At 61.4% G+C, this 26,041-nt stretch overlaps 1 protein-coding gene across 3 annotated transcripts; it reads left to right on the forward strand.

The window, feature by feature from the left end:
* The first annotated feature begins 672 nt into the window (after positions 1–672).
* Positions 673–25,955, forward strand: SOGA1 (suppressor of glucose, autophagy associated 1). Of its 3 annotated transcripts, none has more exons than XM_030009345.2 (15): positions 673–1,089; positions 9,364–9,588; positions 11,229–11,387; positions 14,059–14,121; positions 17,004–18,236; positions 19,237–19,356; positions 19,534–19,659; positions 20,030–20,260; positions 20,438–20,545; positions 20,842–21,009; positions 22,102–22,353; positions 22,520–22,591; positions 22,976–23,046; positions 23,301–24,750; positions 24,846–25,955. In XM_030009345.2, the coding sequence occupies exons 1-15, from the start codon at positions 958–960 to the stop codon at positions 24,993–24,995; spliced, it is 4,560 nt and encodes a 1,519-aa protein (XP_029865205.1). In that variant the 5' UTR covers positions 673–957; the 3' UTR covers positions 24,996–25,955. The 3 variants fall into 3 exon arrangements, with proteins under 3 accessions (XP_029865205.1, XP_029865204.1, XP_029865203.1); XM_030009344.2 differs by having other exon boundaries at positions 836–1,089; positions 22,526–22,591; XM_030009343.2 differs by having other exon boundaries at positions 836–1,089; positions 19,240–19,356.
* The last annotated feature ends 86 nt before the right edge of the window (positions 25,956–26,041 follow it).

Raw genomic sequence — 26,041 nt, forward strand, 5'->3', positions numbered from 1 at the left:
GGCTACCCCCCAAGGACCTGCGCTGCTGAAGATGCCCGGTGGACCCCTTACCCCCCGGGGGTGCCCCCCCCCCGACCCACCCCGGGATGCCCCTCATCCATCAGGGATGCCCCGGGGTCCCGCAGTCGCCGGGGGGGCGGGTGGGAGCGGGCGGCGCGGCGCTGGGCGGGCGGAGGGGTCGCTGTTGCCGCCAGTACGGCCGCCCCCCCCCCCCCCCCCCGCCCCGCTCCCCCCCTCACCCCCCCGCCGCCTTTTGTTCGCCGCCCGCGCGCGTCCCCGCCCGGCGGCGGGGCGGGCGGAGCCGGGGCCGCAGCCGCAGCCGCAGCCGGGGCCGAGCCCAGCGCAGCGCAGCGGGACATGGAGGCCGCGCCGGCGGAGCAGGGCCCCCCCGCGCCGCCGCCGCCGCTCCCGCTCCCGGAGAAGAAGAAGAAGCCGCAGCGGGCGCCGTCACCCGCCCGTCCCAAGGAGGTGCCCGGCTGGTCGCTGGCCAAGAGCCGGCGCGGCGGCGGGGGGCACCCGGGCGCGGCCCCGCGGCTGGCGGCGGGCGGCGCGCACCCGCACCCGCGGCGGGCGGGCGGCGGCAAGGAGGGGCGCCCGGAGAAACGAGCGGCGGCGGCGGCGGCCCGGGCCGGCGGCAAGGGGCCGGCGGGGCGCGGTGCGGCGCGAGCGAAGGGGCGGTGCCGCGGGGCGGAGACGGCGGCGGCCGGGGCGCGGCGGCCGGGGCCGGGACCGGGACCCGGACCCGGACCCGGAGCGGTGCCCGGGTCGGTGCCAGCGGCCAGCCTGACCGACAGCAGCTCGGAGGTGTCGGACTGCAGCGCCTCGGAGGAGGCGAAGCTGCTCTCGCTGGAGCTGGGGCTCAGCGGCAGCGACGGCGAGTCCCCGGGCAGCGCCCCGCCGCCGCCGACCTCGGCCGGCGAGGCCTCGCCGCTGCCCGAGGAGCCCTCGGCCGCCTCCATGGCCAGCAGCCGCCTGCAGCTCAGCACCTCGCTCGCCTTCTCCGACCTCACCGAGGAGCTGCTGGACGCCGGCACCGACGGGCTGCTCCGCGAGCTGGAGGACCTGCGCTCCGAGAACGACTATCTCAAGGTGGGCACGGCGGCGTAGCGTGGCACGGCGGCGTAGCGTGGCATGGCGCGGCATCCCAGGGCACGGCTCGGCATGGCACGGCATCCCTGGGCGGTAGCGTGGCATCCCAGGCCGTGGGTCAGCGAGGCTCGGCATCCCCGGCCGTAGCGTGGTTCAGCATCCGAGGGCATGGCTCAGCATGGCACAGCATCCCTGGCCGTAGTATGGCATGGTGTGGCATCCCAGGGCAAGGGTCAGCATGGCTTAGCATCCCTGGGCACAACACAGCATCCCAGGGCAAGGGTCATCACAGCGTGGCAACCCTGGGCATGGGTCGCCATGGCTCAGCATCCCCAGGCAATAGCATGACACAGCTCGGCATCCCAAGGCATGGCTCACCATAGCTCGGCATCCCAAGGCATGGGTCACCATGGCTCAGCATCCCTGGGCACAACACAGCATCCCAGGGCATGGCTCAGCATGGCACAGCATCCCTGGGAATGGCATGGCATGACATCCCAAAGCGTGGCTCAGCATCCCTGGGAATAGCATGGCATGGCATGGCATCCCAAAGCATGGCTCAGCATGGCACAGCATCCCCAGGTAGGGCACGGTACAGTGCAGCATCCCTGGGCATGGCTGGACACAGGGCACAGCTCGGCTTAGCCCTGTATGGCATCACTGGACATGGCCTGGCATGGTATAGCTGGGCTCAGCTCAGCATGGCACAGCTGGGGATGGCCTGGCATGCTGTGGCTGGGCTTGGCTCAGCTTGGCATAGTGTGGCATGGCTTGCCTAAGCCTGGCAGGGCCCAACTGGACATAGGGCAAAGCTCAGCTTGGCACAGCATGGCCCAGCTGGGCCCAAGACCCGGCCTGTCTCAGCTGGGCATGGTCCAGCATGGTGTGGCATGGCTGGGCACTGCTTGGCTCAACATAGCATAGCATGCTTTGGCACAGGGCATGCATTGGCACAACATGGGCCAGCTTAGCCTGACGTGACCCAGCTGGGCATGCCCTGCCCTGGCATGGCATAGGTGGGCGCAGCTTGGCTCAGCACAGCATGGCTCAGCATGGCCAGGCCTAGTGTGGCCCCAGCTTGGCATGGCTAGGCTCAGCACAGCCTGGGCTGGCACAGCTTAGCAAGGCACAGCTCAGCATGGCATGGCTGTGCTCAGCCCAGCTTGGCATGGCTGAGCATGGCACAGTTTGGCTCAGCCCTGTTTGGCATCCTGGGACACAGCATGGCACGACCTGACCCCACGTGGTTGGGCACAGCTCGGCCCGGCACTGGGTGGGATGCTCAGTGCTGAGCTCCCTGCCTGCTGATGCTGCCAGACCCTAGGGAGATTTTCCAGCTCACTTCTTTCCACCAGTTCCTGTGCTCCCCGAGGCCTTTTTCCAGGCGTGCGGCATGGCTGCCTGGTTCACGGGCACGTGGTGAAGCCAGGGCAGATGTGCTGCATGGGGACAGGGGCACAGAGCCGTTCCTCCTCTGGTCATACATCGACCTGATTGATGCAACTTGGGACATGCTGCCTGCTGCGGGGTGGGCACAAACACCCACCAGGTGCCACGGGCCGGTGGGCTGCAGACATTTTGCACCCTCTGCTCTTCTTCAGGGTAGAGCTGTGGATGAGATGCTTGTGCAAGTCACCTGCTTGGGGGCTCAGGGGTAGGTACTGTGTCTCTCTGGCTGCTCTTCGGATGTCGCAGGTTGGCAGTCAGGCCAGCTCTCAGCCACTGGTGCCAAAGTTTGTAAATGCGTCGGAATATAGCTACGAGGTGGGAGCTAGGCGTTGGGTGATGTGCTTGAAGATGCTCAATCAGGCCCTTTGTCCATTAGCAAAGCCCTGCTTCACAGCTGGTGTCCCAACTCCTGCCAGAATTAGCAGCAAGAGCTTAAGGGCTTTGATTTACTGAGAGCTGGAAAAATACAGATGAGGCCCCTCCAGTTTCCAAGAACGCGCATGCAAACGCTGCCGTTCCTGCAGCCCGAGCAATTGCTTCCTCCATTTCCACGTGATCTTCTTCCCACCAAGCTGCAGGCGTGCAGGGTGTGAGTATTTTACTTGCCATGAGGGGTGGCAACTGAAATCCCCCCAGCCAGGAGCAGTGGGGAGAGCAGAGAGCTGCTGGAGGTGTGCCCCAAGAAGCGCTGTGGGGATGCTGATGGCACCCTCCCTTCTTCACCGCACATCTCCTATGTGCGCTTACACCAGCGTGTGGGTCTCCTCCCTGACATGTGCATCCTGCTTATAACCATGTTTTGGTTTTGTAGCTCGCTTCTCCTGGCACTTGAGCAGGAGACCACCATGGTCGTACCCTGGCTCCCGCTGGGCAGAAGCCACAGCCAGACACACGCACCCCTTGTGCTCCAAAAAAAGATGGAAGATTTGCCTAGTTTCTCCAGCAAGGAGCAGAAAACTCTGCTGGGCTGCAGCAGGGTGCTGGTTTCTGCTGCCTCTGCTAAAAATTCGGGGATTTGGGGCCTTATGGCAAAAATAAAGCCCTAACCCAAGTGATCAGCATCACGTGCCTTGCCGTGCAGCCCAGGTTGGAGAGCAGCATGCAGGGACCCTGCAGAGATGGCCTCTGGCCTCAGCAGCTCCCCTGCCCTCGGGTATGGATGAATCAGACTTATCAGAGGTGATTTATTTCCTAGGACTCACCCAAATAGCTGCAAATGAATTTTTTTTTTTTTTAATTTATTCATCAGAGCAAGCTAAAACCCAGTGCGTTTTTAAAGAGAAACACGGATTTTGGGGGGTGGGCAGGTTTTAGCAATGTTTTGGCACGGGCCAGACGTGCGTGGTGCTACTACGCCTGTGTGATGCACGCTGGGTTTTGGAGCTTTTCAGCAGAGCCCATCACAGCCCTCCATAGCAGTGCCAGCTCATGTTGCATCTTTCCTCGGCTGCCATAATAAAATGTACGTATTTAAGCACACTTCACCCATTTCTCTTTGCAACCCAGATTTTTGCAAGCCTCTGCCTTCCTCCTCCCACGCTGGGTGTACCAGCTGGGCTGTTGTCTCCTCTTGCCCCTGTCTTGGGTGCGTGCACCTGCTGTGACCTGCCATAAATGGGTTATTTCAAGCGTTTCCCCAAAAAGGGCCATTCCTTGTGTGCAGGTTGGCAGTCTGGCAAGGGAGGAGGCGTCTCGGGTGTCCTTGCCCTGTCTCGCTGTTGCTGAGCCGTGCGATGGAGAGCAGCTCCCAGCCCTGCTCAGCGGGCTGGAAAATGTGAGATGCGATACGGCAGCAGCTGCAGAGGGACAGGCAGACAAAGAGTGGGCACGGGAGAGGGTTTGGAGCGAGGGGAGGGGATGCCTGCAAATGCTTTCCTCTCCTCTCCATGGGAAGGGGCTTAGGCGAGAGCCACGTAACGCCAGGAGCGCAGTCCTGCCTGTCCCCTCCTGCTGCGTGCCCTGCTCCTGCTCCCTGCCCTGCGTTGCCCCACGTCCCTCGGGGTTTGCGTGCATTTCCCAGCTCCATGGAGAAACATGTAGGGTGGGTGCCTTGTTTCCCCAAGGCAGCCAGGGGCCGGTGCATGCCACCAGTGAGGGCTTGCTGAGAGCATCCCGCAGGGACACTGGGGGCTGCGTGGGGGACCCGGAGGTTGCGTCTGGGCAGTCTGGTTGGCACTGGGTCCCAGCTCTGCTGCTGCTGCTCAGATCCTGCCCGGCTACAGGGGCAGGGAACATGTCCAAGGGTCCCAGTAACCACAGGCAGAGCTGGGGCACAGAGCTCTGCCATGTATCACCCCACCAGCAGGCACCCTGGAAGGGCCTTTGCAGCCTCTTGCCTTTTCAGATGCTGCATGACACAGTATGGGCTGCAGAGAGCCCCCAGCTGTTTGCCTGTTAATTTATGGGGGCAGGTGTAAAGCTGAGAAATGTTGATTTTTCCCTCGCTGACGTGCTGTGCTCTCTGCCGAGTGGGAGCTGGCGTGCCGGCCAGGGGCAGGGCTCAACACACAGGCTGCTGCACCGAGCTCCAGCATGACGTGGAGGGAAGGATGGCCGATGTTTACTGTCAGAGCTGGGCTAGAGCTGCTGTTAATGCACCTAAAGAAACCCCTGTGTGTGACACATGCATGTGCCTTACCCATCCTTCAACCCATTGCACCCTGGCATGGGCTTGGGGTGAGCTGCATTTGCTGGGATCCCCTCACTGGTAGGGGACACTCCTGGGCACCCCAGGCAATTGCCTTTAGAAATTCCCTCTGATTTCATTTTTTACCCTAGAAAATTCTAGCATAATTCCCTCTTCTGTCTGCTGGGGGCTCAGAGTTAATTGAAAGCTGCTGCTTTTGTCCTGTAATCTCGGAGGAAGCAGTGCTTGTTGCTCCTGGACGGTAATCCCCGTCTTTGCACGAGAGATTGCAGGCTCTCCCACAGGCGCGCCCGCTGCCAGCGCAGCCCTGAGCTCCGCACAAAGGCATCGAAGCAAAACATACAGGCAGCTTCCACCCTTTCTCCTCCTTTGCATCTTGCGCTGAGGTTTGGGGGTGCGGGTGGAGGGTGTGAATGCAGGCAGGGCTGTGCTCCCTGAAGGGCTGCCTGTCCCCCACGGGCAGGCGGCTGCTGCTTGGCTGCGCCCCAGAGCCTGAGGCTGCCAAAGCTGAGGGTGTATGTGCTGTGAGCAGCACGACAGCCAGCCATGTCATTATTTGCATGATCCTGTTTTGTATCCATCGCCGCTTTTTGCTTCTAAAAGATAGTGGATCCTGCTGAGGAGCTGTGAGAGTTGCACAGTGTGGGTCCCCTTGTCTGGTCTGAGCTTGCTGCATTCTTGCAGGCACCTAAGCCAGCGTGTAACTCCCCTTGGGCAGGAGATCCGGGGGTTTAACTCTTTTGCTGCAACACGTGATGGGTCTGATCTGCGTTTTGAGGTGTGCTCTGCCATCTCCACTGGTCCCCCTCCTGCCATGCCACCGTTCAGGGCCATCACCCTAAAGCTCAGCCCCTTTCAGGTCTTGCCCTTCCTGGAGGAGCTGATGTCCTGCAGGTGGGTGTATGGACACAGCTGTAGCTGTTTTCTTCTCCTGCTCTGAAAATGCATGGGTTTTTTCTGAACTGGAACCAGGCAGTTTGCATCCCACCTTGCCGCTTCTTAGTTTCCTTAATAATCTCCCCAGGGAGAGTCTCTGAGGTGTGCTAGGAGAAGGTTGAAGGTGTATGTTGTCTCTTGGGTTCCTCCATCAGGTGTAGCCTGGCTCCTGCAAACACAAGTGGGGTGTTTGCTTCTGCACACTGTCATCTCTTGGGCACTGAAAAAAGTCTCCCTCGACTGCAGATCCCCAGCATCTTTTCCAAGACAGGTGACTTCTGGCATGAAAACCCATGAAACCTTTGCTGCTGCAGAAATGGGGTGAGCAGGGGTGCAGCAGTGGATGAACAGATAATCCCAGAGGTTGGAGGTGGTGAACAGCCTGCGGGTGTGGTCATGTTGGAAAAAAGCCATTTATCTCATCCTCAGTGTTGCCCACCTCATCTCCATTTCACACTTTATTTAGCATCACTTATGGTGCTTCATGCTCACAACGACAGCCCTGAATTTGGGATTTTTCTAGGGTGTTTCTCTCCGCTCCTGGCTCTGCTCTCACCTTTATCTAATGGGATCTTTTTTGCTTCGATTTTGCGAAGATGGGCATCAACTCCAGAAAATGTGCAGATGCAAAGGGTAAGGCTCAGTGGCCGTCACGGACCCCCGAAGCCATCAGGGGACCTCTGTGCACCCCATGCGCTGCCTCCAGGCACTGCGGGTCTCTTCTGCCCCCCGTGGAGGGGGGCAGCTTTGCCATCCTAAGCTCTCTTCCAGTTTGCTGGCATTTTTTTGCTCTCCGGTCCTAATCCAGTTACTATGGTTTAGTGGCACGGCTTGCCTCCAAGGGGAAAGCTTGGGGCAGGCTGTGTGGCTGCCGGGCTGTGGCCGCTCAAAGGGCTTATTGATGTTACGGGGTGCAGGCAGGAATTTGGGAGCAAAGGGAGGCACCACTGCAAACCCCACAAAGTACTGGCCCTGCTGCAAACCCCCCCAGCCCCACTCCCTGGGGGAGCACCCTGCGAAGGAGCAGCTCAGGGCTGTGCCGCCGGGCTTTGCCCAGGCAGCCGCTCGCGCCGGACACGGCCTCCCACTAAAATAATGGTTGCTACAACCCGAGGTATAAACAAGCAGGAGCTCTTAGCACAGCAAGCCCAGGCTTCCTTCCAGCAAATGTAAGGTTTGGTTGTTTTTTTTCCAAGGTCCCTGCTCCCTGGCCTGCTCGGCTGCTGTTTGGGGAAGCTGCATGGCAAATGGGAGCTGGTACGGTCAGCGCTGGAGTAGGACGCAGGCAGCCCCGCATGCCTCTGCAATCGTATTCAAGCCACGATTCACACGACTCTGGTGGTGAAAGGTTGTTTTCCACCACCCCATTGCAGAGCGCCTGCTCACCTGCGATGGATAATACATTTTTTCCCATGAAAGCTCCCAAGGAATAGATCCCATAAACAAGCTCCCTGGGCTGGTTTGGCTTATGGGGGTTTTGCTGGTGTCCCCAGGGCTGTGGCACTGCCGTGTGGGGTGGGCAGTGCTGGCAGTGGGTTTCCATCGGGTTCGTTGCCCTGGGGTGCATCGCAGCCGTCGCAGGGCTGTCTGCCAGGACATGCCGTTCATCCCTGGGGGGGTTTCATGACTGAGCTGTCCGGGGGTGTTTCTGAAACATGTCTGCAGTGATGTCCCTGTCACAGGACAGTCTCTGGCTGTCCCTGGAGCAGCCCAGCTGGGTGTCCCCAGGCCACCCCACTGCCCATGTCGGTGTGCTGGGGTTGTTTCTGCCCTGCCCTTGTGCTCCAGACCCCCCTGGCAAGAAGCAGAGCAGCGGAGGGCAGCAGGACGCTGGTGGCTGCGGTGCCGCCGGGCTCCGGCAGCCTGGGCTGGGAGATAATCTGGGATTGTCTAATTGACGTTCCTTATTTGTCACGTAGTGTTTAAAGCCAACAGTGAGCGACTGTGACTTGTCCCCGCAGCTGCCGCCTCCCCTCCCTGGGCTCAGCTTCGCCTTTTGGGGGAATTCTTGCAGCTGGGGCTTTGTCTGGGCCGTTCGAGCGCGGCAGTGAGTGTGCCAGCGCCTGGCAGAGCCAGCACGGTGCTGCTCCCTTAGGCTGTAGGTCACTGTCACGGGTGGTGTCAGGAGCAGCAAGGTCCTGTCCCCCTCTGCCTGGCACAAATCGGGGGTGTGCCTCCCCAGTCCTCATCTTGTCCCTTCCCAGGCTGTGCCGCAGTGCAAGGTGGCAGCGTGAGCCCTTCACCTCTCAAGTGGCAATTGCATTTGGCAGCGATGGGAGGTGTTTAGTGGCAGGGGGGTTTTGGCAGGAAAGCAGATACTTGATCCCTTCCCAGGAGCGTGCTGGGTCCACCGGGTCTTGTTGAGGAGGACAACAGCCGGTGCAATGGCTGGAGTGTTTGCCTGGAAGATTGGGTTGAGATCGTGCTTGTGGGGACGTGAAAAGAGCTTTGGGCAGTGCAGCCTGTGTGGGTCCCCAGGGACCGGAGGGGACAGTCCGTAAGCATCCCCGGTGACCGCAGCTCTCCGCTAGACAGGGAAGTGGCAGTGGGGCAGCAGCTGTTGTAGGGGGTCCCATGGTGGTCGTGTGCTGCAGACCTGGAGGAGGCTTTGGGTCAGCGCTGGTGCCAGCAGGATGTCACCCCTGGCCCTGCTGTGACAGTGATGCCATGGCCCTGTGCTGGAGGCTTTGCTGGGCTGGGAGAGGTTTGTCACTGCAAGAGCTGATGAGACTGGGAAGAGCGGAAGGGGGACCCAGCCTGGTGATTGCTGCTTGGTGAGAAAACAAGGGGCAATCTCTGGTCCCTAGCGCTGGCAGTGTGTTACTTGTGTCCCCACATTGCCTCCCCTGTCCTCGCCTGCTGTCTCCTCCTTCCCTCGCCTGCCTCCCTGACACATCTTTTCCAAAAATGACCTACATTTTTCTCGCCGCGGCTGCTGCCTGTGCTGCTCCTGCAGCTCCTCTCCCTCCCCCACCTTCCTCTTTCTTTTACCGCAAATATTTATAGGTGCCCGTGTTGGCTGTCCCCCACCGAGGGGTTGGCTCACCAGTGGGTGCTGATGCCCAGCTGGCTCTCAGCCTTTTTCCTGCAAAGATGGGGCTTGACCTGAGGGGTTGAAGGTCTTTGAAAATGGCTCATGGGATGGAGGAGGGTAGGGGAGCCATGGTGGGGAGGTGTCCCAGGGGGAAAAGAGGGGAGAGTAAGCTGCGGGGTCTGACCCTCTAACATGCACCTCCCCGCAGGATGAGATCGAGGAGCTGCGCGCCGAGATGCTGGAGATGAGGGATGTCTACATGGAGGAGGATGTCTACCAGCTGCAGGAGCTCCGGCAGCAGCTGGACCAGGCCAGCAAGACCTGCCGCATCCTGCAGTACCGGCTGCGTAAGGCCGAGCGCCGCAGCCTGCGCGTGGCACAGACAGGCCAGGTGGACGGCGAGCTCATCCACAGCCTCGAGCAGGACGTCAAGGTGAGGCCAGGAGGGCAATGTCCCCATCCGGGGAGTGCCCAGGTCCCCCAGAGTGGTTTTTGGTGAGATGTGGACATGGTGGCTGGTGAGGCACGAGAGGGTGGCAGGGGATGTTGGGGTGCAGGGAGCTCCATAGGGCTATGCCGTTTATGGGGTGCATAATGGATGCTCTTAATGGGAGCATCAGGATTCCCCAGTAGTGGTGATGATGCAAGTAGGAAGCAGTGCTTTCGGCTCATGGGTGTTCTGGGCATGGGGGCATTTCAGGGGGCCTGAGGGGTGGAGAGGGCCAGCGTTGCCCAAGGATGGGGGTCTTGCAGTGCCATACGTGAGGTTCATCCGGTGCAGGCTGGAGCCCAGCCTGGCTGTGTGCCCCAGGGTCGAGCTCCCTTATCCTGCAACGATGGGGATGCAATGGGGCCACCGCTGAGAGCTGGAGCAGCGCAAGTGTGCAGGGTGGGAATGTGGGGACCAAGACCCTGAGGACCTGGGAGCTGCTCCTCTTGGCCATCGGGGAAACCTTGCAGAGCCCCGGGCATTGTGGCAGGCAGGCTGGGGCAGGGACAAGGGGATTTCTACGGAGTGACATTGCCTCGCCCTCGCCAGCCGCTGGCCCTCGAGGAGCCACTGGTGCCAGCGAGTGTTTGCTGAGGGCTCTTGCTGACATGGCCGCTGCCAGGAGGGGGGTGTGGTGGCAGCCAGAGACGGCTCGGGGGGGACGGGCAACAGCTCGAGGAGTAACTTAGTTTTTTGAGTGGAAAACAGCCAGTCCTGGAGCCAAGAGTTGCCACAAGTGTGGAGCTGCAAACCTGCCTTGCACTGCCCATCCCTGCTGGGGGCCCGATGCCCTCCCAAAACTACCCAGCAGGCCCCAGCTTGGGGTGCTGCTGCCAAAAATGCCCTGCTCCAGCTTCTCCCTTTCTGGGAAAGAAAGCACAGCTCATCCTCAGTGAGGAGGACAGGAGCCCGACCCCATGGCCTGAGGCCCCCCGGCCCCGCAGTGGGGTTTGCTGCTGCCTCCACATCGCTGGTACCCCAGGCTGGGCAGGTGACCAGGCAGACAGGACAATTTTTCCTTTCCTGCAGATGTGGGAGGGAATGTTTCATGCTGTTAAGCTCCCTTTATGCTGAGGGCTGCTCCCTTGCAGGGATCTGGAAAGGGGGGCTCTGGGGCCACGTCCCGGCCGGAGGCACCTTCACCCCAGGGGCAGCTGCTGTTTTTTTCCGTAACACGATGCAGCAGCTCGCCTTTCTTCCAGCCAGCACAGCTGCTGCCTGCAGTGAGAGGCTGCCTGCTCTGGTGCTGCCTGCCGGCTTTTCGAGCCTCACGGTGTGGGAAAAAAGTACAAAAAGGTGATGAGCATCCCACAGCATCATGCTAGGGCTGGGGAAGGCAGGGTTTGGCTGGGGGATGGGGACATAGGGCAGCCTTGCAGCTGATGAAAGGGGAACAGTGGTCACAGCATGCAAATGAGGGGACACACACAGGGGTCAGGGTGTCACCCGGCACGGTATCTGCTCCAGAGGGTCTCAGTAACAGCCTGATGATCTCTGCATGAAGATCGTAGGTGCCCAGACATTGTGGTCCCGGCCCCACACACACTGCACCCAGCCTGATGACAGCCCCGTTGTGTCCCCAGGTGGCCAAGGACGTCTCTGTGCGGCTCCACAATGAGCTGGAGGCGGTGGAGAAGAAGAGGATCAGGCTGGAGGAGGAGAACGAGGACCTGCGCCAGCGGCTCATCGAGACGGAGCTGGCCAAGCAGGTGGTGCAGAATGAGATGGACAAGCTCCGAGAGGTGAGGGGGACACGGGAGGGGGGACTGGGAGGCATCCCCAAGGCTCTGCCCGTAGCAGGTGTCCTGGCCCTGCACCGCGGGATCCCCCATCCCTGCTCGCATCGCTGAAACCAAAACCATGCTGCAGATGCTTGTGAAACCCGAGCAGTGCCTGCCCTCAGTGAGGCGTGCTTTATCCCACCATGGGGGTGGCTCTGCCCTGTCCCAGGGGGGCTATGGGACTTCCCCCCTGCACTAGAGCCACTTTATGTATCCTCGGCCACTTGCTCAGCCTGGCCACCTGGGCTGTGCCCAACTCCCGCTGGCCAAAGCTCTGCACGATGTGTGGAGCCCGCCGTGTCCCTGGCACAGTGCCCGGTGCTGGCCGTATCCTGACCGCATGCTGCTGGTTCAAATTGGGCTGAGCCACGGGGCTGCACAGCAGCAATATCCCAGCAGTGTCCCGGCAGTGCTGCGGAGCTGGGTGGGTGCACAATCCCATCTGTGTCCTGGGAAGCCATGTGCCACGCATGTACCCATACACACGGGTCCAGGGCGCTCCATGCCATGCTGGGTTTGCGACCAGCTTCCAGCTAGGAGCGATGTCATCCTTAGTGACAGGAAAGGTATCCCAGTGACGGCATGGGCTTGTGATCCATCGCAGCACTTGTAACCCACTTCCCTACTGCCCGGGATGCCTTTGGTCCCCAGGGAACCTTGGGAAGCATCGCTGGCTGAGCTGTCACGGCAGCACATGGGAGGAGATGTACCACAGCAGAGCTCTGGCCCTGCTCCCACCGAGGACGGGGACACGATGCAGGGAGGGCTCTCTCTGTCCCCAGCCGTGCTCCCATGAGGCAGGGCAGGGAGCCAGCACATGGCTTGGGATCTCTGGGGCCAGCTCCAGTTAATGGCATGGCCAGCTTCTGGCAAGCCACAGGACCCGGCCACGGTCACACCCATCCCCTCTGCAGCCACCTTCTCGCGCGGTGGCACAGAACAGCTCACCCCAGACGAGGTGTCTTGTCCCTCCGCTGCACAGCCTGCACTAACAGGCGTGAAATGGGTTTCCCTGCAGCCGGCGAGTGCGGGCTGAATAACAAATGGCAGCAGTGGGAGCTGGGCTGGAGGACTCGCACTTGAAAAACAGGCAGAGAAAATGGTTGTGTGGTCAGTGTGCAGGGAGACCTGAGCACCAGCTGCTGCCTTGCCCTGGCAAAAGAGCATGGGACAAGATATGGCCCTTCTCTGCAGCTGCATGAGCCCAAAGGGGAGGCTGCTGGCTGGCACGAGACATGGCACAGCTTGGAGCACAGCTCCCTGAGCCTGGGGATGTCGTGTCCCCAGGCTAGCAAGGGCATTGGGGTTACTCGCTGATTGCAGAGCACTAATTAGACAAACGAGTGAGTTAACAGCCCTCCTCCACCTCCTCCCTGCTGCCGGAGGGCGCAGATCATGGCAGAGCTTGTTAGCAGCCAAGCCAACATGGAGCTGAGGCTGCACAGGGCTGGGCTCACCCCTCAGGGCTGATTATTTCTCCCTTCCAAGAGGTTTCTCCCATAATTGGATAATTGTCAGGATGGGCAGATCATCCCCAAAGGCATGTGCCTTTGCCCCTCCAGTTCTACCCCATAGCCACATCTACTGGGGAGCAGGAGAAAAGTGGACCGGTCCATGTATCCCGTGCCAAGCTCAGCTGTGATGGGATTCTTAGGCACGGCCACCCCAAGGGATGCACCCAAGGTGGAGCGATGACAGTGCATGTCTGACCTGGGGTGCTGTGCTTGGGGCTGCTCAGGGCCAGGCAATGCCCTTTGCCAGCCCCGGTCCCCAGCGCGGTGGGGGCGAGGGATGCCGACGTGGCACAGCCAGCCCCCAGGAGAGGCTCTGCAGCAGCAGCAGCTCCAGCGATGGTCGTGGCCTTAATAGGAAAGCCTGGAGCCCAGCACCTTGGCACAGGCAGCAGCTTACATTTCACAGCTGCTTTCTTTGGCTGCTGGGCCTCAGCGCCAGCTTGGAAATAGGTCCAGGGCGGCCACATGGATCAGCCGGTGCTCGTGAGAGGCTGTGTGGATGCTCTTGAGGGTTTTCCCCCAGGTCCCCTCCCCAGATAACTGGCCCTGCTCTGGGCATCCACTTTTTTCCCCCTTTCCAGTCTCCCTTATTGCTCTATCCGGTCTCCCCATCTCCCAGCTGTCCTCACTAGCCTGGAGATCATCCCTTGTGTCCCCAGAGACCCCGAGGGCAGAGTCAGCATCGTGCTGAGGAGCCCTCCCCATAGCTGAGCGACTGGGACATGTTCCTTGCTGAGGGAAGAGGCGATGGGGAACTTCATCGTCTGCTGCTCCCACACTGGGATGCCCCAAGAGCCATCCCTTAGCCATCTCTTAGCCTGGGGGTTGGATTCCCCGCTCCATCCAGCCCTGACAGGACCATGACTCAGCCTCTCCACCGCTCATTGGGCTCATTTCCTGCTCACTCACTGCTCACTTGCCTGCAGGGGAAATTTCTGGCCAAACCCCATGATATGATGTTTGCCAGTCCCCCAGAGCAAGGGGCCTCAGCCCACCGGAGCTCTGGCATTTCTCCTGGGCTGGAGAAGTTGGCATTGGTGTCTGTCCGTGCTGGGTCTGTCTCTCTGCACAGAGGTGCCATGCCATTGCTGCGGGTAACAGCTCTCTTCTCTCTGCAGAATTCCCTGAAGAAACGGGGGTCTCGCTCCATTGGGAAGACTGAGAAGAAGCCGTCAGCGCAGGTATCAGTGCTGGTGCGTTCGGGTCATGCCACGGTGGCCCATTGGCACCCCAGGTCATGGTGCCAGCCGGAGAATACGCCTGGCGCAGAAGTAAATCCAGTAAATCCTGGGCATGGCAGTGCCATCCCCTCAAAGGGCTTTCCTGCCTTTCAGAGACCCTGCATAAGGGAGGGATTGATGTGCTGGGCCATCTTCATTGTCCTCAACTGCTCCCTTGTCTCATTTATCAATGGAGCATCAGTGGCCAGCTGGTGGCTTTAACCCTTTCCATGTGTCAGGACTGCAGTAAGGAGATGAAGGACTTTGGCTTTTACATTGCAAAGCTGCTTATGCTCTTGGGTTGTGGCTGTTGCAGCCTGGGCCTGCAGCCCCTGGGCCTGCAGCTCCTGCCTGCGCCAGCAGCCATGGCCCGGGAGCCCTGTGGGGTTTGGGGGAGATGAGGGTCCCCGTGGGGAATGGCTTGAGGCTGAGCTGTCCCTGCCCTGCACCAGGCTGCTGGGGCAGCGCAGCAGAGGGGGGATTTGCCGGCAGCAGCAGGATTTCAGCTGTCACTTGCTGTTGGGCTGAGCTGCTGTGACTCACTAATGCTGTTACTGGGGCTTGGAGGGGCAGAGCTGCTGTTGCAGGAATAGAAATGCAAGTGTTTTAATACTGGAAAAATCCTCTTTCAAAGGCAAAAGACCTGAAAGGTTTATTCTGGGGAGTAGATCTGCTCCCCCAAAGCCAGGGCAGGGAGGAAGACATGCATAAAGGCACTCCTGCTGTGACCGCTGAGAACATCTCATGGTGGGGACCCTGAGGGTTTCTGGGTGACCTGTGTCATTGCTGGCACAACCCACCCACGGGACGGGGATCCCCAGGCCCTCAAAGACTTTCCGCTTCTGTCTTTTATTTATCATCTCCCTTTAACTCCATTCTTGAGAGCCTTTTCAGGCCAGCTGGTGGTCCCAGAGTCCCCCCTTCCCTTTCCCCAGACTTCAGACCCTAGCTTTGCACCTATACCCGGCTGTGCCCCGAGCCGAGGGGGCTGTCCGGGAGCCCCTCCATAATCTCCCTTCCCAGGCTGAAATCCCAGCCCCTCCTCTGCCTCCTCCCGGGGCAGGAAACAAACCCCAGCTCTGGGCTGCAATAAGCTCCCCCCTCTGCTTCCCACCCCCCCTCAGCCTGGGGACATGGGGCTGGATGCAGCCCCAGCTCTGCGGTGGGACCGATGCTCCAGGAAGAAACCAGTGCTGGAAAGCAAACCCCGAGCTTCCCTGGGTGCAAACATCCCTGGACGTGGCCCCCTGGCCACTCCTTCTCCCATGCAGCCGTGGCCCGGCGGCCCTGCGGGCGCAGATGCTCATGACTCATCGGTGGCTTCCTGGGCCCCTTTCCTGCCTGGCTGCACTGGGCGAGCATCGGCGCTCACCGAAAATGGAGCTGGGGGGGCCAGACTCGATGCTGAGGTCTGCCCTGGACCCCAGGAGCACTTGAAGTGGTCTTGGGGACATGTGTGTCCCTCCAATGATGTCAAGGGACAGAGGGACACGCCGGGCTGCTGCTTTTTTTTTTCCCCCTGGAAAAACAGGAACTGAGGTCATGTCTGCCCCGTGGGCCACGCTGGCCCTCCCCTAATCTCTGCAGCTAATTAGGGGGGGCATAGCTTTAATGTGCCTTAGCGAGGCCACGTCTCCGTGTGCAAGCACGGAAGAGCAGCAGGGTGGTTCCTGTGGTCACAGCAAGGTGTTTGGGGAATAAAACAGCACCCCAAACTCATGGGACTCCCCACATCGCCCCTGGCCTTGATATGAGCAGCCCGGGAAGTTTGCAGAGTAAATAGCTGCTGTGGGGTTTGGGGGATGTGAGCATGGGCATGGCTGGGGGGAGGGGGCTGGGGGGTCAGGAGCATCCAAAGAGGGGGACAGCTTGTTTCTGCCAGCCAAGGAAACAGGAAAGGGATGAGTTCAGCCAAGCAGAGGGCTGCCAGGGCCAGTAGCCACCCGGCCAAAGGGCTCAGCCACCTCCAGCACTCGCCCGGGGCTCCAGCAGGTGCCACGGGGCGAGGGTCGCAGCCCGGCAGGTCCCCTCCTGGCAGTCCCTGCGCCGGAGCTTGGAGCACTCAAATGACCCCACGGCACAGGAAGCCGCTAGCTGGACGTCAGGAAATCCTGATCCTCCATCCAAAAAGCTTTCCAAAGCAGAGAAGCGGTCTGCCTGGGCAAATAGCCGAGAGCCTAACTGCTAAATTAAAAAAAAAACACGTGGAGAGACTGTCCCAAGAAGCAAAGGGGCTTGGGAAGGGACCAGCGAGCTGATGCAGGGGGGTTGCCTGGGTTTTCTGTCCCCTGGCAAGGTGGTGGCGGCAAGGATGAGTGCTGGGCAAGGGCTGGGACTCTGGGAGGTTTCCAGCCAAAACTGCTGCTTCTCCGCCCTGTGATGGAGCATTTGGGGCTGAGCAGGAGGAGCAGAGCCCTGGTGGGGGGGTTGCAGCGGCAGCAGCGCCAGTTGTTTCAGCGCTTGCCAGCTTTCGGGAGGAAACCTTGTTGGTGGCTTTTATTTTGCTCTGCGGAGTCTGACAGCTTTCCCTCCCCCTCCTCCCCGCGGTGGATCAGTGGATCAGGCTGCGGCAGGGCTGGGCTCGGTCCCCGCGTCCCCAGCAGTGTCTTAATGTCCTTCCTGGGGCTGGACCCACGGGTCTCCTCACCCAGGCATCCTGCCCTGTGTCCAGGCCCTCCCTGAAAGCCTCCAGGATGGATCTCAAAGTTTTTTCACTCCCACGAGCAGGGGCTGCGGCTTCCCCAGGATCACCAGGGTGGGAGGGCGGCACATCCCCAGGGCTTGCTCGGAGCCACCGTGACCCAGGAGTGCTTTTCTAACACCCACGCCCTCTCGGTCCCCAGGAAGACAGCGCGGACCTCAAGTGCCAGCTACATTTTGCCAAGGAGGAGTCGGCCCTGATGTGCAAGAAGCTGACCAAGCTGGCCAAGGAGAACGATGGCATGAAGGAGGAGCTGCTGAAGTACAGGTCCCTGTACGGGGACCTCGACAGCTCTCTCTCCGTGGAGGAGCTGGCCGACTCTCCCCATTCCCGGGAGGCTGAGCTGAAGGTCCACCTCAAGCTGGTGGAGGAGGAAGCCAACATCCTCAGCCGGAGGATAGTAGAGCTGGAGGTGGAAAACCGCGGGCTGCGGGCAGAGATGGATGACATGAAGGGCCAGGGGGACAAAGAGCTGCCGGGGCAGGACATGCGGTTCCTGGCAGGCATCTCGGGCTGCGGGGACGCAGGGGACACGGTGGCGGAGCTGCGCCGGCACCTGCAGTTCGTGGAGGAGGAGGCCGAGCTGCTGAGGCGCTCGCTGCTGGAGCTGGAGGACCAGAACAAGCTCCTCCTGAACGAGCTGACCAAGTACAAGTCGGACCATGAGCTGGACGTGACGCTGTCAGAGGACAGCTGCTCGGTGGTCAGCGAGCCCTCACAGGAGGAGCTGGCCACGGCCAAGGTGCAGATCAGTGAGCTGAGCGGCAAGGTAAAGAAGCTGCAGTACGAGAACCGCGTGCTGCTCTCCAACCTCCAGCGCTGTGACCTGGCCTCCTGCCAGACCACCCGGCCCATGCTGGAGACCGACGCCGAGGCCGGTGACTCGGCACAGTGCATCCCCACCGCCGGCTGGAGGGATGGGATGGGCAGCAGTGAAGCCGACGGGCAGGACAGGGTGCCTGGCGGCGGGAAGGTGCCCGATGGTCCCGCCAAGCTGCTGAAGCCCAAGGACCTGGAGACCCTGCTGGGCATCCGGGACCAGGCAGTGCTCGTCAGCAAAGCGATCGATGTCTTGATTTCGGATGCCAACGGCTTCACCTCTGGGCTGAAGGCTTGCTTGGACAACGAGTGCACGGGGGGGCTGCTGGGTGAGGCGGTGGGTAGCGGCGGCGAGGGCCCCAGTGATGCCAAGCTGATGAACGTGCTCCTCATGCGGCTGGGCGTGCTCCAGCAGGACCTGGGCTGCTTCGCAAGGAAGGTGGACCACCTCACCGGTGGCCTCAAGGAGCACACGGACTCTTTCCCCTTCTCCGGCCCCGGCAGCCACGACACCACCAAAGAGGGACTGCAGAAGGAGCATACCTCCGATTTCCAGGTATGGGCTTCTTCCCATGTTCCCCGCAGCAGCCGCCGCTTTATTTGCCGCCCCGTTTCCTCCTGCTTTAACGGAGCAAACCCCAATCCCCAACGTAACCTCCCTCCTGCCTCTCCAGAGCAAAATCCAGACTAACACCTTGCTGCATGCCAGTGGCACTGGGGACAAGGTAGGACTCTGCTCCAACAGAGTGTGCCCAGGGCAGGAGGCGGTGGGCATCCTGGTGCATCCCAGCACGGGCTGGTTGTGCTGAGGCTGCCCTGCCGACGGGGCTCTCGGGTGCGATCCCACCTTAGCAGGGGCCAACATTTTGGCAGCTCTCCCCGAGCTCAGCCCACCAGCCCCAGCTTGGAAGCTCTTTGCTTATTGGGGATGAGCTGGGTGAGAGGAGAGCAGCCTGCAGCCTCCTGAAAGCAGCCCAAATTGTGGGGACCCCGGTTGCAAGAAGCCTCAGCCCCCAGTGGTACCCATGCAGGGTAATTTGGAGAGCAAAGGCTCCAGGGCAAATCTGCATCCAATGGGGAGCACCTTCGGAGCAGTGGAGAGCAGCTCACGCCCTGCCATTCCCCTCCTCTCCAGAGGGCCCAGCTCATGCTGGGGGCCAGGGATGTCAATGGTGGTCGGGGCCGTGGGCACAAGTCCCTTTCTGGAGCACACTCGCTTGTTCAGAGTCCTATTTTTCTGCATGTGGTCCCACCAGCCCCAGGTCCCAGCCTCCCCCAGTCACTGCATGGCACCGTAACCGGTGTTTGCACATTTTTTCCCTCTTTCTCTCTTTTTTCCCCTTTCCCCAAACAATCCAGGCCACGTGTCTCCTCATCCTGTGTTTCGTTTTGGTTTCTGCATTGTCTCCCGCCATGGTGATGAAGCTCCTTCTCCTCCTCATCCTTTTTGTTGTCTTGTAGTTCTTTACTGTTTCGGAGACCCATTGTTTTGTTTTCTGGCTTTTTTTTCTTCCCGCTCTTTTGGTTTGTTCTCATTAACTTGCCCACGCATGCAGCAGCCTGATTTTAGGGACGCCGACCCTTACCGCATCCCCCACGCCAAGGACATGGACCCCGCGCATCCCCGGAGCTACAAAACCTGCCGGCCTGAGGAGAATGACTCCTACGCCACCGAGGTACGACGCAGGCAGGGAGCTGTGTCCCCTCGGCCAGTGGGGTTGGGGACAAGGCTGCAGGGATGGGGGCTGTCCCTCTTTAGAGCCGGGGACAAGGGAAGCTGCAGAGCCCCATCGGGGTGGGATGTGTGGCCAGGTGCAGCCCACCGTCCCCATCCCCTCCCCGGGCTGTTGCAGATGAAGGAGCTGCAGCTGGTGCTGTCAGAGGCCAATGAGAGCCTGCGGGGACTGCAGGAGCAGCTCTCGCAGGAGAGGCAGCTGAGGAAGGATGAGGTGGACAACTTCTCACAGAAGATCTGCCAGGTGAGTAGACAGCAGCCCCGATCCCTGGGAGACATATGTCCTCACGCCCTTGGCCGTGCCACCTCCAGCCCCAGGCTGATGACCCACTTGGGGACCCAGGTGTCACCTGTGACTGCACGCAGCATGTCCTATCTTCACGGGCACAGGGGCTGAGCACATTCCTCCTTGCACAGGGGCATGCAGCCACACAGGGCTTCCACCCATGGCGATGCCTCGATGGCCCTGCTGTCCCCAGCACTCTGCTAGGGCATTGCAGCTCCCCAGGGGTGTTAAATATGGGGCCAGGATCAGGCCCAGCCCAGACCCTGGGGCGGAGGTGCCACACCGCTGCTGCCAGCCCCTGTCTCTGAGCCCCCACATCTCTCCGCAGCTGAAGGAGGACCACCAGAAAGCTCTGCTGCGGCGGGAGTTTGAGCTGCAGAGCCTGAACCTGCAGAGGCGGCTGGAGCAGAAGTTCTGGAGCCAGGAGAAGAACCTGCTGGTGCAGGAGTCGCAGCAGTTCAGGCAGAGCTTTCTCCTGCTCTTCATGAAGCTCAAGTGGTTCCTCAAGCGCTGGCGCCAGGGCAAGATGGTGCACAGTGAGAGCGAGGACTTTTTGGAGGTACTGTGGGCTGAGGAGCTCTCACCTCAGCTGCTGTGGATGGGGGACCATGCTGTCGGGCATCCCCGGGGCTGTCTCTCGTGCCTACGTGTCCCACGCAGGGCTTCTTGGGTGTCCCCCATCCCTGGCCGTGAACTGTGGGTCCCCTCATCACGTCAGCTGTGGTGTCTCCCACAGGTGAACAGCATGAAGGAGCTGTACCTGCTGCTGGAGGAGGAGGAGCTCACCCCGCAGCAGCAGGCAGACAACAAGACATGTGCCGGGGATGCCTGGACCCCCAACACGGTGAGCAGGGTCCCCCACGAGCCCAGGGGGTGGGCAGGATCAGCCCCTGCTGCGGCCGCGTGGCGTGGGGTGGTGGCTCCTCTCGGGGTGCATGGCTGGGAGGGGATGCTCCCTGCTGGCATGTCACCCCCAGGGGTGGTCCCCTGTCCTGGTGGCACCCCTTGTCCCTCACCCCGGGGGTGCACAGTCTGCGGGGCTGGGATGCAGAAAGAGCAGCTCCCATGGGGTCCCACCCCATTGGGTTCCCTCTGGCATGGGGCCCCAGCTCCCTCTGCTCACCCCCGATCCCCTGGCAGCCCAATGAGTGCATCAAGACGCTGGCGGACATGAAGGTGACCCTGAAGGAGCTGTGCACAGAGCTGCGGGAGGAGCGGCGCGGTGCCAGCGAGCTGCAGCAGCAGTTCACCAAGGCCAAGGCTTCCTGGGAGATGGAGCGCGCTGAGCTCAAGTGCCACATCGCCCAGGTGGGAGCCCCGGGTACCCCATGGGCTAGTGGAGCTCCCCCTTGCCTGGTGGGGACTTGGGGCTGGGGAACTGCTTGCGCCGTGTGCCAAGCGCTGGCAGTTGTGCAGGGCTGGGAGGCAGGGTGGCACTGTGGGAATCTCAATTAGCAGCCACTCCGGCAGGCGAGTTTCTATGGCAACGGAGCTGGCACGAAAATCTGACTGTAGAGCAGCAGAGGATGCTCTTTATTCCTCTGCTGGGTTTGTCTGGGGTGGGCAAGATGGTACTGGGGCTCAGCATCCCTCTCCAGGACAGGCATCTGGGAGCAGCATCAGAGCCCTCCTCTCCTCCCCCGGGTCACGGCACAGGTGGGGGCTCTGCACCCCCATGGGTGCTGCAAGAGGGATGTACGGCTGTGGCAAGGGCAGGCTGTGGCAAAGGCAGGAGGTGGAAGGAGGGCAGCCTCGGCACTGGGGGAAGCTCCTGCCTGCAGAAGCAGTCCCATCGGTCCTGCAGCCCTGCCCTCACAGTGATGAGGGTTTTCCGCTCCCTCGCACTGTGCTGGCAGCAGCCCATGGCCATACATCAGCTCCGCTCCCCAGAGCAGGTGCCAGCACTTCCCAGGCGGGATGTCTCCAGGCAGAGCTCAGTGGTGGTCCCCAATTCCCCTCTCCCTGCCAAAAGAGAGCAGTGGTGGCAGCACCCCAGTTTCAGGAGCCTTCCTGGCTGCCAGTGGCAGCAGCATCCTTGGGGTCTGCTCTGCCAGCCCTGCAGGTGATGCTGCCCCTCTCCAGGAGCTGGGTCCAGCAGGCAGGATTGCAGGCAGAGCACAGCTGAGCAGGCAGGACATTCAGCCTGCGTCCCACTGGGTGACCGTCTGCTGGGCCGTCTGGCATGACATGGCTGCAAGCCATGGCCGGCTGCGGCTTGGCCATGCCCCTGGGCAAGCCGTGCTGTGCAACACAGCCTTGGGGACACACTTACTGCCTGACCTGGGCAGCATGGGACTTGCACTGAGAACTGGGATGCCCACAGCCTTGCCCCTTTGTTGGGGGTGTCTAGCACCATGCTGGAGCCATGGGTCCCCCAGAGCCACCAACATGTCCCCGCAGCTGGAGTCAAAGGCAGGCAAAGGGATCACGGAGCGTGCACTGCCGGACTGGAAGGTGGCATTGAAGAGGGAGCGTGAGGAGCACCAGCATCTCTTGGCCGAGTCCTACAGCGCCGTCATGGACCTCACCAAGCAGCTGCAGATCAGTGAGAAGAACTGGAACCAGGAGAAGATGGAGCTGCTGGCCCGCTTCAAGGAAGAGCAGCAGCAGGCAGAGCAGCAAGCGAGGGACCTGCAGAACAAAATCAACCAGGTATGGTGTCCCCCCCATCGTGAACGTGTCCTCCAGCCTCTGCCACTTGCCCTCCATGTGTGCCCCAAGAGAGTTTGCATGCATGCACCGGGGACAAGTGGAAAATGCTTTTGCTTGCCCAGAGGGGCATGTGTTGCACACGTTGAGTGACCAGCACGTTCTCCAGTTGCAGAAAGGAGCCAACCCATGGGCATTGAAGCACTCTGAAATGGAGAAGCATGGCAGCAACTGGAAAGAGGTGGGCAAGAGAAGGTGTAGGGCTCTTGGGGTGCTCATTGGGCTCAGGTCTATGCTAAGGGTTAGATGGGAGGTTGTGCGAGCCCCAAATAATGCCCCCTTGAACACCAAATGAGGCTGCAAGGGGGAGCACCAGGGATTGGGGAGAATGAGAGGGTGGCGAGCGTGGCTGAACCCCAAGGGCTTCAGTGGGGTTATAAAAAGTTGATTTAAAATAGATGTGGGCACAGTGAGCCTCATGTAGCCCTGGGAATGGGATGCCGGGCCTGGGTCCGTGGGGGAAGGTGGTAGTGCTGGAGAGGAGCAGGGTGCAAACCCTGCTCCAGCCCATCTGTTTACTTTGGTCCTGTGCTTACTGACGCCAGAGCTTTCTTTGTTTTCCTAGGCTCTCAATGAAAAAATCACAGACAAAGAGACAATCTCTGAAGCAGAAGCCAAGGGAACCAACCTCAAAAGGTGAGTGCACTGGTGCCTGCATGGTCCCCGGGGCACAGAGGAGGCTGCGCAGGGCTGTCCCCAGGCTCAGTAGCCTGGGCAGCCGGGAGGAGATGTAGCCGTGGTCCAGGGTTGTCCTGGAGGCAAAGGGCTCTCATGAGGAGCAGGACTGGGTGCACAGGAGGGTCTTGTCGGGGTGGGAGCGGGGTCCTTCCAGCTGCCCCCCAACCCACTGCCCTGTCCTGTTGTAAGCCCTGTTCTCTCTCCTCCTACAGGACCAAGTCCGTTTCCTCCATGTCAGAGTTTGAAAGCTTGCTCGACTGTTCTCCCTACCTCCCTGGAAAGACCGCGCCGGGGCTGGGCGACCATTCCCGAGGCAAAAAGGCATCCACAGCCGCCCAGCTGCTGCCCAATGGGATCCGGGACAGCGCCGGCGTTCCTCCCTCAAACTGTACATATGTGAATATTGAGCAACCTGTCCCTGACAGCCTGGCCGAGGAGAAGCTGGGCATCTCCTCCTGGGACTACTCGCGGGCACGCAGCCTCTCCGGGCATGACCCAGCCCAGAAGCAAATGCAGAGGAGCTACACGGCGCCCGACAAGACAGGGATCCGCATCTACTACAGCCCGCCGGTGGTGCGGCGGCTGGAGACACCTCTGGTGCACAACAAGGAGGGGAAGATCATGATCGAACCTGGTTTCTTGTTCACCATGGCCAAGCCGAAGGAGCTGGAGGAGTCAGCCAGCGCTGAGAGCACCTACAGCCAGTGGCTGTGCAACTTCTCCAAGCAGCAGCGAGAGCTGCTGGATGGCGGCACAGTGGAGAGTGCGGTGCCACCGGTGCCCCACTTCCCCCCATCGCTGCACGACCTGGAGATCTCCGGCAACATGAGCGACGACATGAAGGAGATCACCAACTGCGTAAGGCAGGCCATCCGCTCCAGCTCGCTGGAGAGGAAGGTGAAAAGCGCCTCCAGCCAGACAGTGGGGCTGGCCCACGTGGGGACGCAGACCATCCAGACGGTGAGCGTCGGCCTGCAGACTGATCTGCCGCGCGGCAGTGGCGTGCACAGCAAGAGCTGGTCCCCGCGCAGCTCCTCCCTTGTGTCTGTGCGCAGCAAGCAGATCTCCTCCTCCCTGGATAAGGTCCACTCCAGGATCGAGCGGCCATGCTGCTCCCCAAAATACGGCTCTCCAAAGCTCCAGAGGAGGTCTTCCTCCAAGCTGGATGCCTCCAAGGACAGGAGCCTCTGGAACCTGCACCAGAGCAAACAGAACGGCTCTGCCTGGGCCCGCTCCACCACCACCCGCGACAGCCCCGTCCTCAGCAATATCAATGATGGCTTGTCCAGCTTGTTCAGCGTGGTGGAGCACGCGGGCAGCACCGAGTCCATCTGGAAGCCGGGCTGCCCCGAGAGCAGCCGGGCCAAGCCCGAAGCACCCAAATACGGCCTTGTGCAGGAGTTCTTCAGGAATGTCTGCGGGCGGGCGCAGAGCCCCACCGCCCCCCCAGAGAAGAAGGAGGCCACTGGGGAGGAGGGCAGCAAGAGGGCCGAGCACCCTAGCCCAGCCATGCACCACCCAGCCGAAAACATCTCCCGCATCTTGAACAAGAAAGTCCTCAAGCAGAGCAGCTGCGAGGACCCCAAGCCCTCGTCCCCCGGCCAGGGGAGTAAGGACGCAGCCCTGCGGGACCCCGACCTCATCTCGGCCATAGCCAGCGAGGTAACGAGGCAGGGTGCCCCCTGGGGTGTCCCGTCGTGGCAGGGGATGGAGTGCCCCACCATTCTAACCCCGCTGTGCCCTGTCTGTCTTTGCAGGACACGGCGTGTGACTGCAGCTCCCAGTCCCTCACCTCCTGCTTCGCCCGGCCGTCCCGCTCCACCATCCGCCATTCCCCCTCCAAGTGCAAACTGCACCCCGTGGACCCCCCCAGGGCGGAGGAGAAGCTGGGGGCCTCGAGTGAGTGAGGACGGGGGGCCGGGGGACGCAGCGTGCCTGCTATCCACTCTCCTGCCGGAAGAGCGCCCGCGCTGACGCCCCACGGGGGCCCCTCTCAGAGGCGGCGCGGGCGCATCTGTCTCCTAACCGTCCCCTCGTCCCTGGGGACGCTTAAGAAGCAGATGTGGAGCCGTCGGTGGAGGCTGCCGGCAGCCCCGGGGTGCGCGGGGGCATCCCGCCGGGGTGGTTGCTTCACCTCCCGCCTGTGCGGAGACCCGCTCCCTCGGAGCCGCTGCCGGCACTTGGGGGTCCTCGCCGGTGCCTACTGCCCCGGGAATGTCAGCTGAGACCCCCACCATGCCGAGGGCTCGCCGGGGCCCCGAGAAGGGGAGAGCAGCCACGGGAGGCTGCTCGTGTAGGTAGGGCAGGGCTGGGGCAGAGCGCGGCAGGGATGCCGTATGGATGCAATGGATGGAGGCGCGATGCCGTGTTGGCCCCCGCGAGCGGAGGGTGCTGGCTCCGGCCCCCGCAGCCGCTGCCAGCGCTGCCCACCCTGCCCGAGCTCCAGCACATCCCTGCCAACCCCGATTGCGGCGCGGTTGCATCAGCCGCCGGGCCCCGCGTGCTTCCCTGGGCAGGAAGGAGGCGGGGAGGGTCCCTGCGGTCACCCATGCTGGGCTGGGTGTGGGGGCTCTCCCTGGCCACCTTTCTGCTCTGCGGGGGCTGCTGAGGTCCTTCTCTGCTGGGAAGGGTCCGTGCGGTCTCCCTGGCTCCTCCAGCTGCAGAGACGGGGTCGCTGGGTGCGCAATGTGGGGAGAGGCAGCGTGTGCCTGCGTGTGTGCGTGCACACTCCTGGGTGTGCCTATCTCCTGCCACCATCCCGAGGGGCCACAGCTGTGGTGCCCCCCTGCATTGCACCCACCTCCCTGCCTGGGGCCACTTGTAGTTATTTGCTCCTCCAAGTGCTGAATATACATATTTCTCTTTTATTTTTCCTCCTTTTTTTTTTTTCTCTCCACTTTTGGCTCTGCCCAACTCCGGACAGCCTGCAATGTAAAACCAAGTGCATTTTAAA

Source organism: Aquila chrysaetos, chromosome 3, assembly GCF_900496995.4.
Source record: "Aquila chrysaetos chrysaetos chromosome 3, bAquChr1.4, whole genome shotgun sequence".
NCBI lineage: Eukaryota > Metazoa > Chordata > Aves > Accipitriformes > Accipitridae > Aquila > Aquila chrysaetos.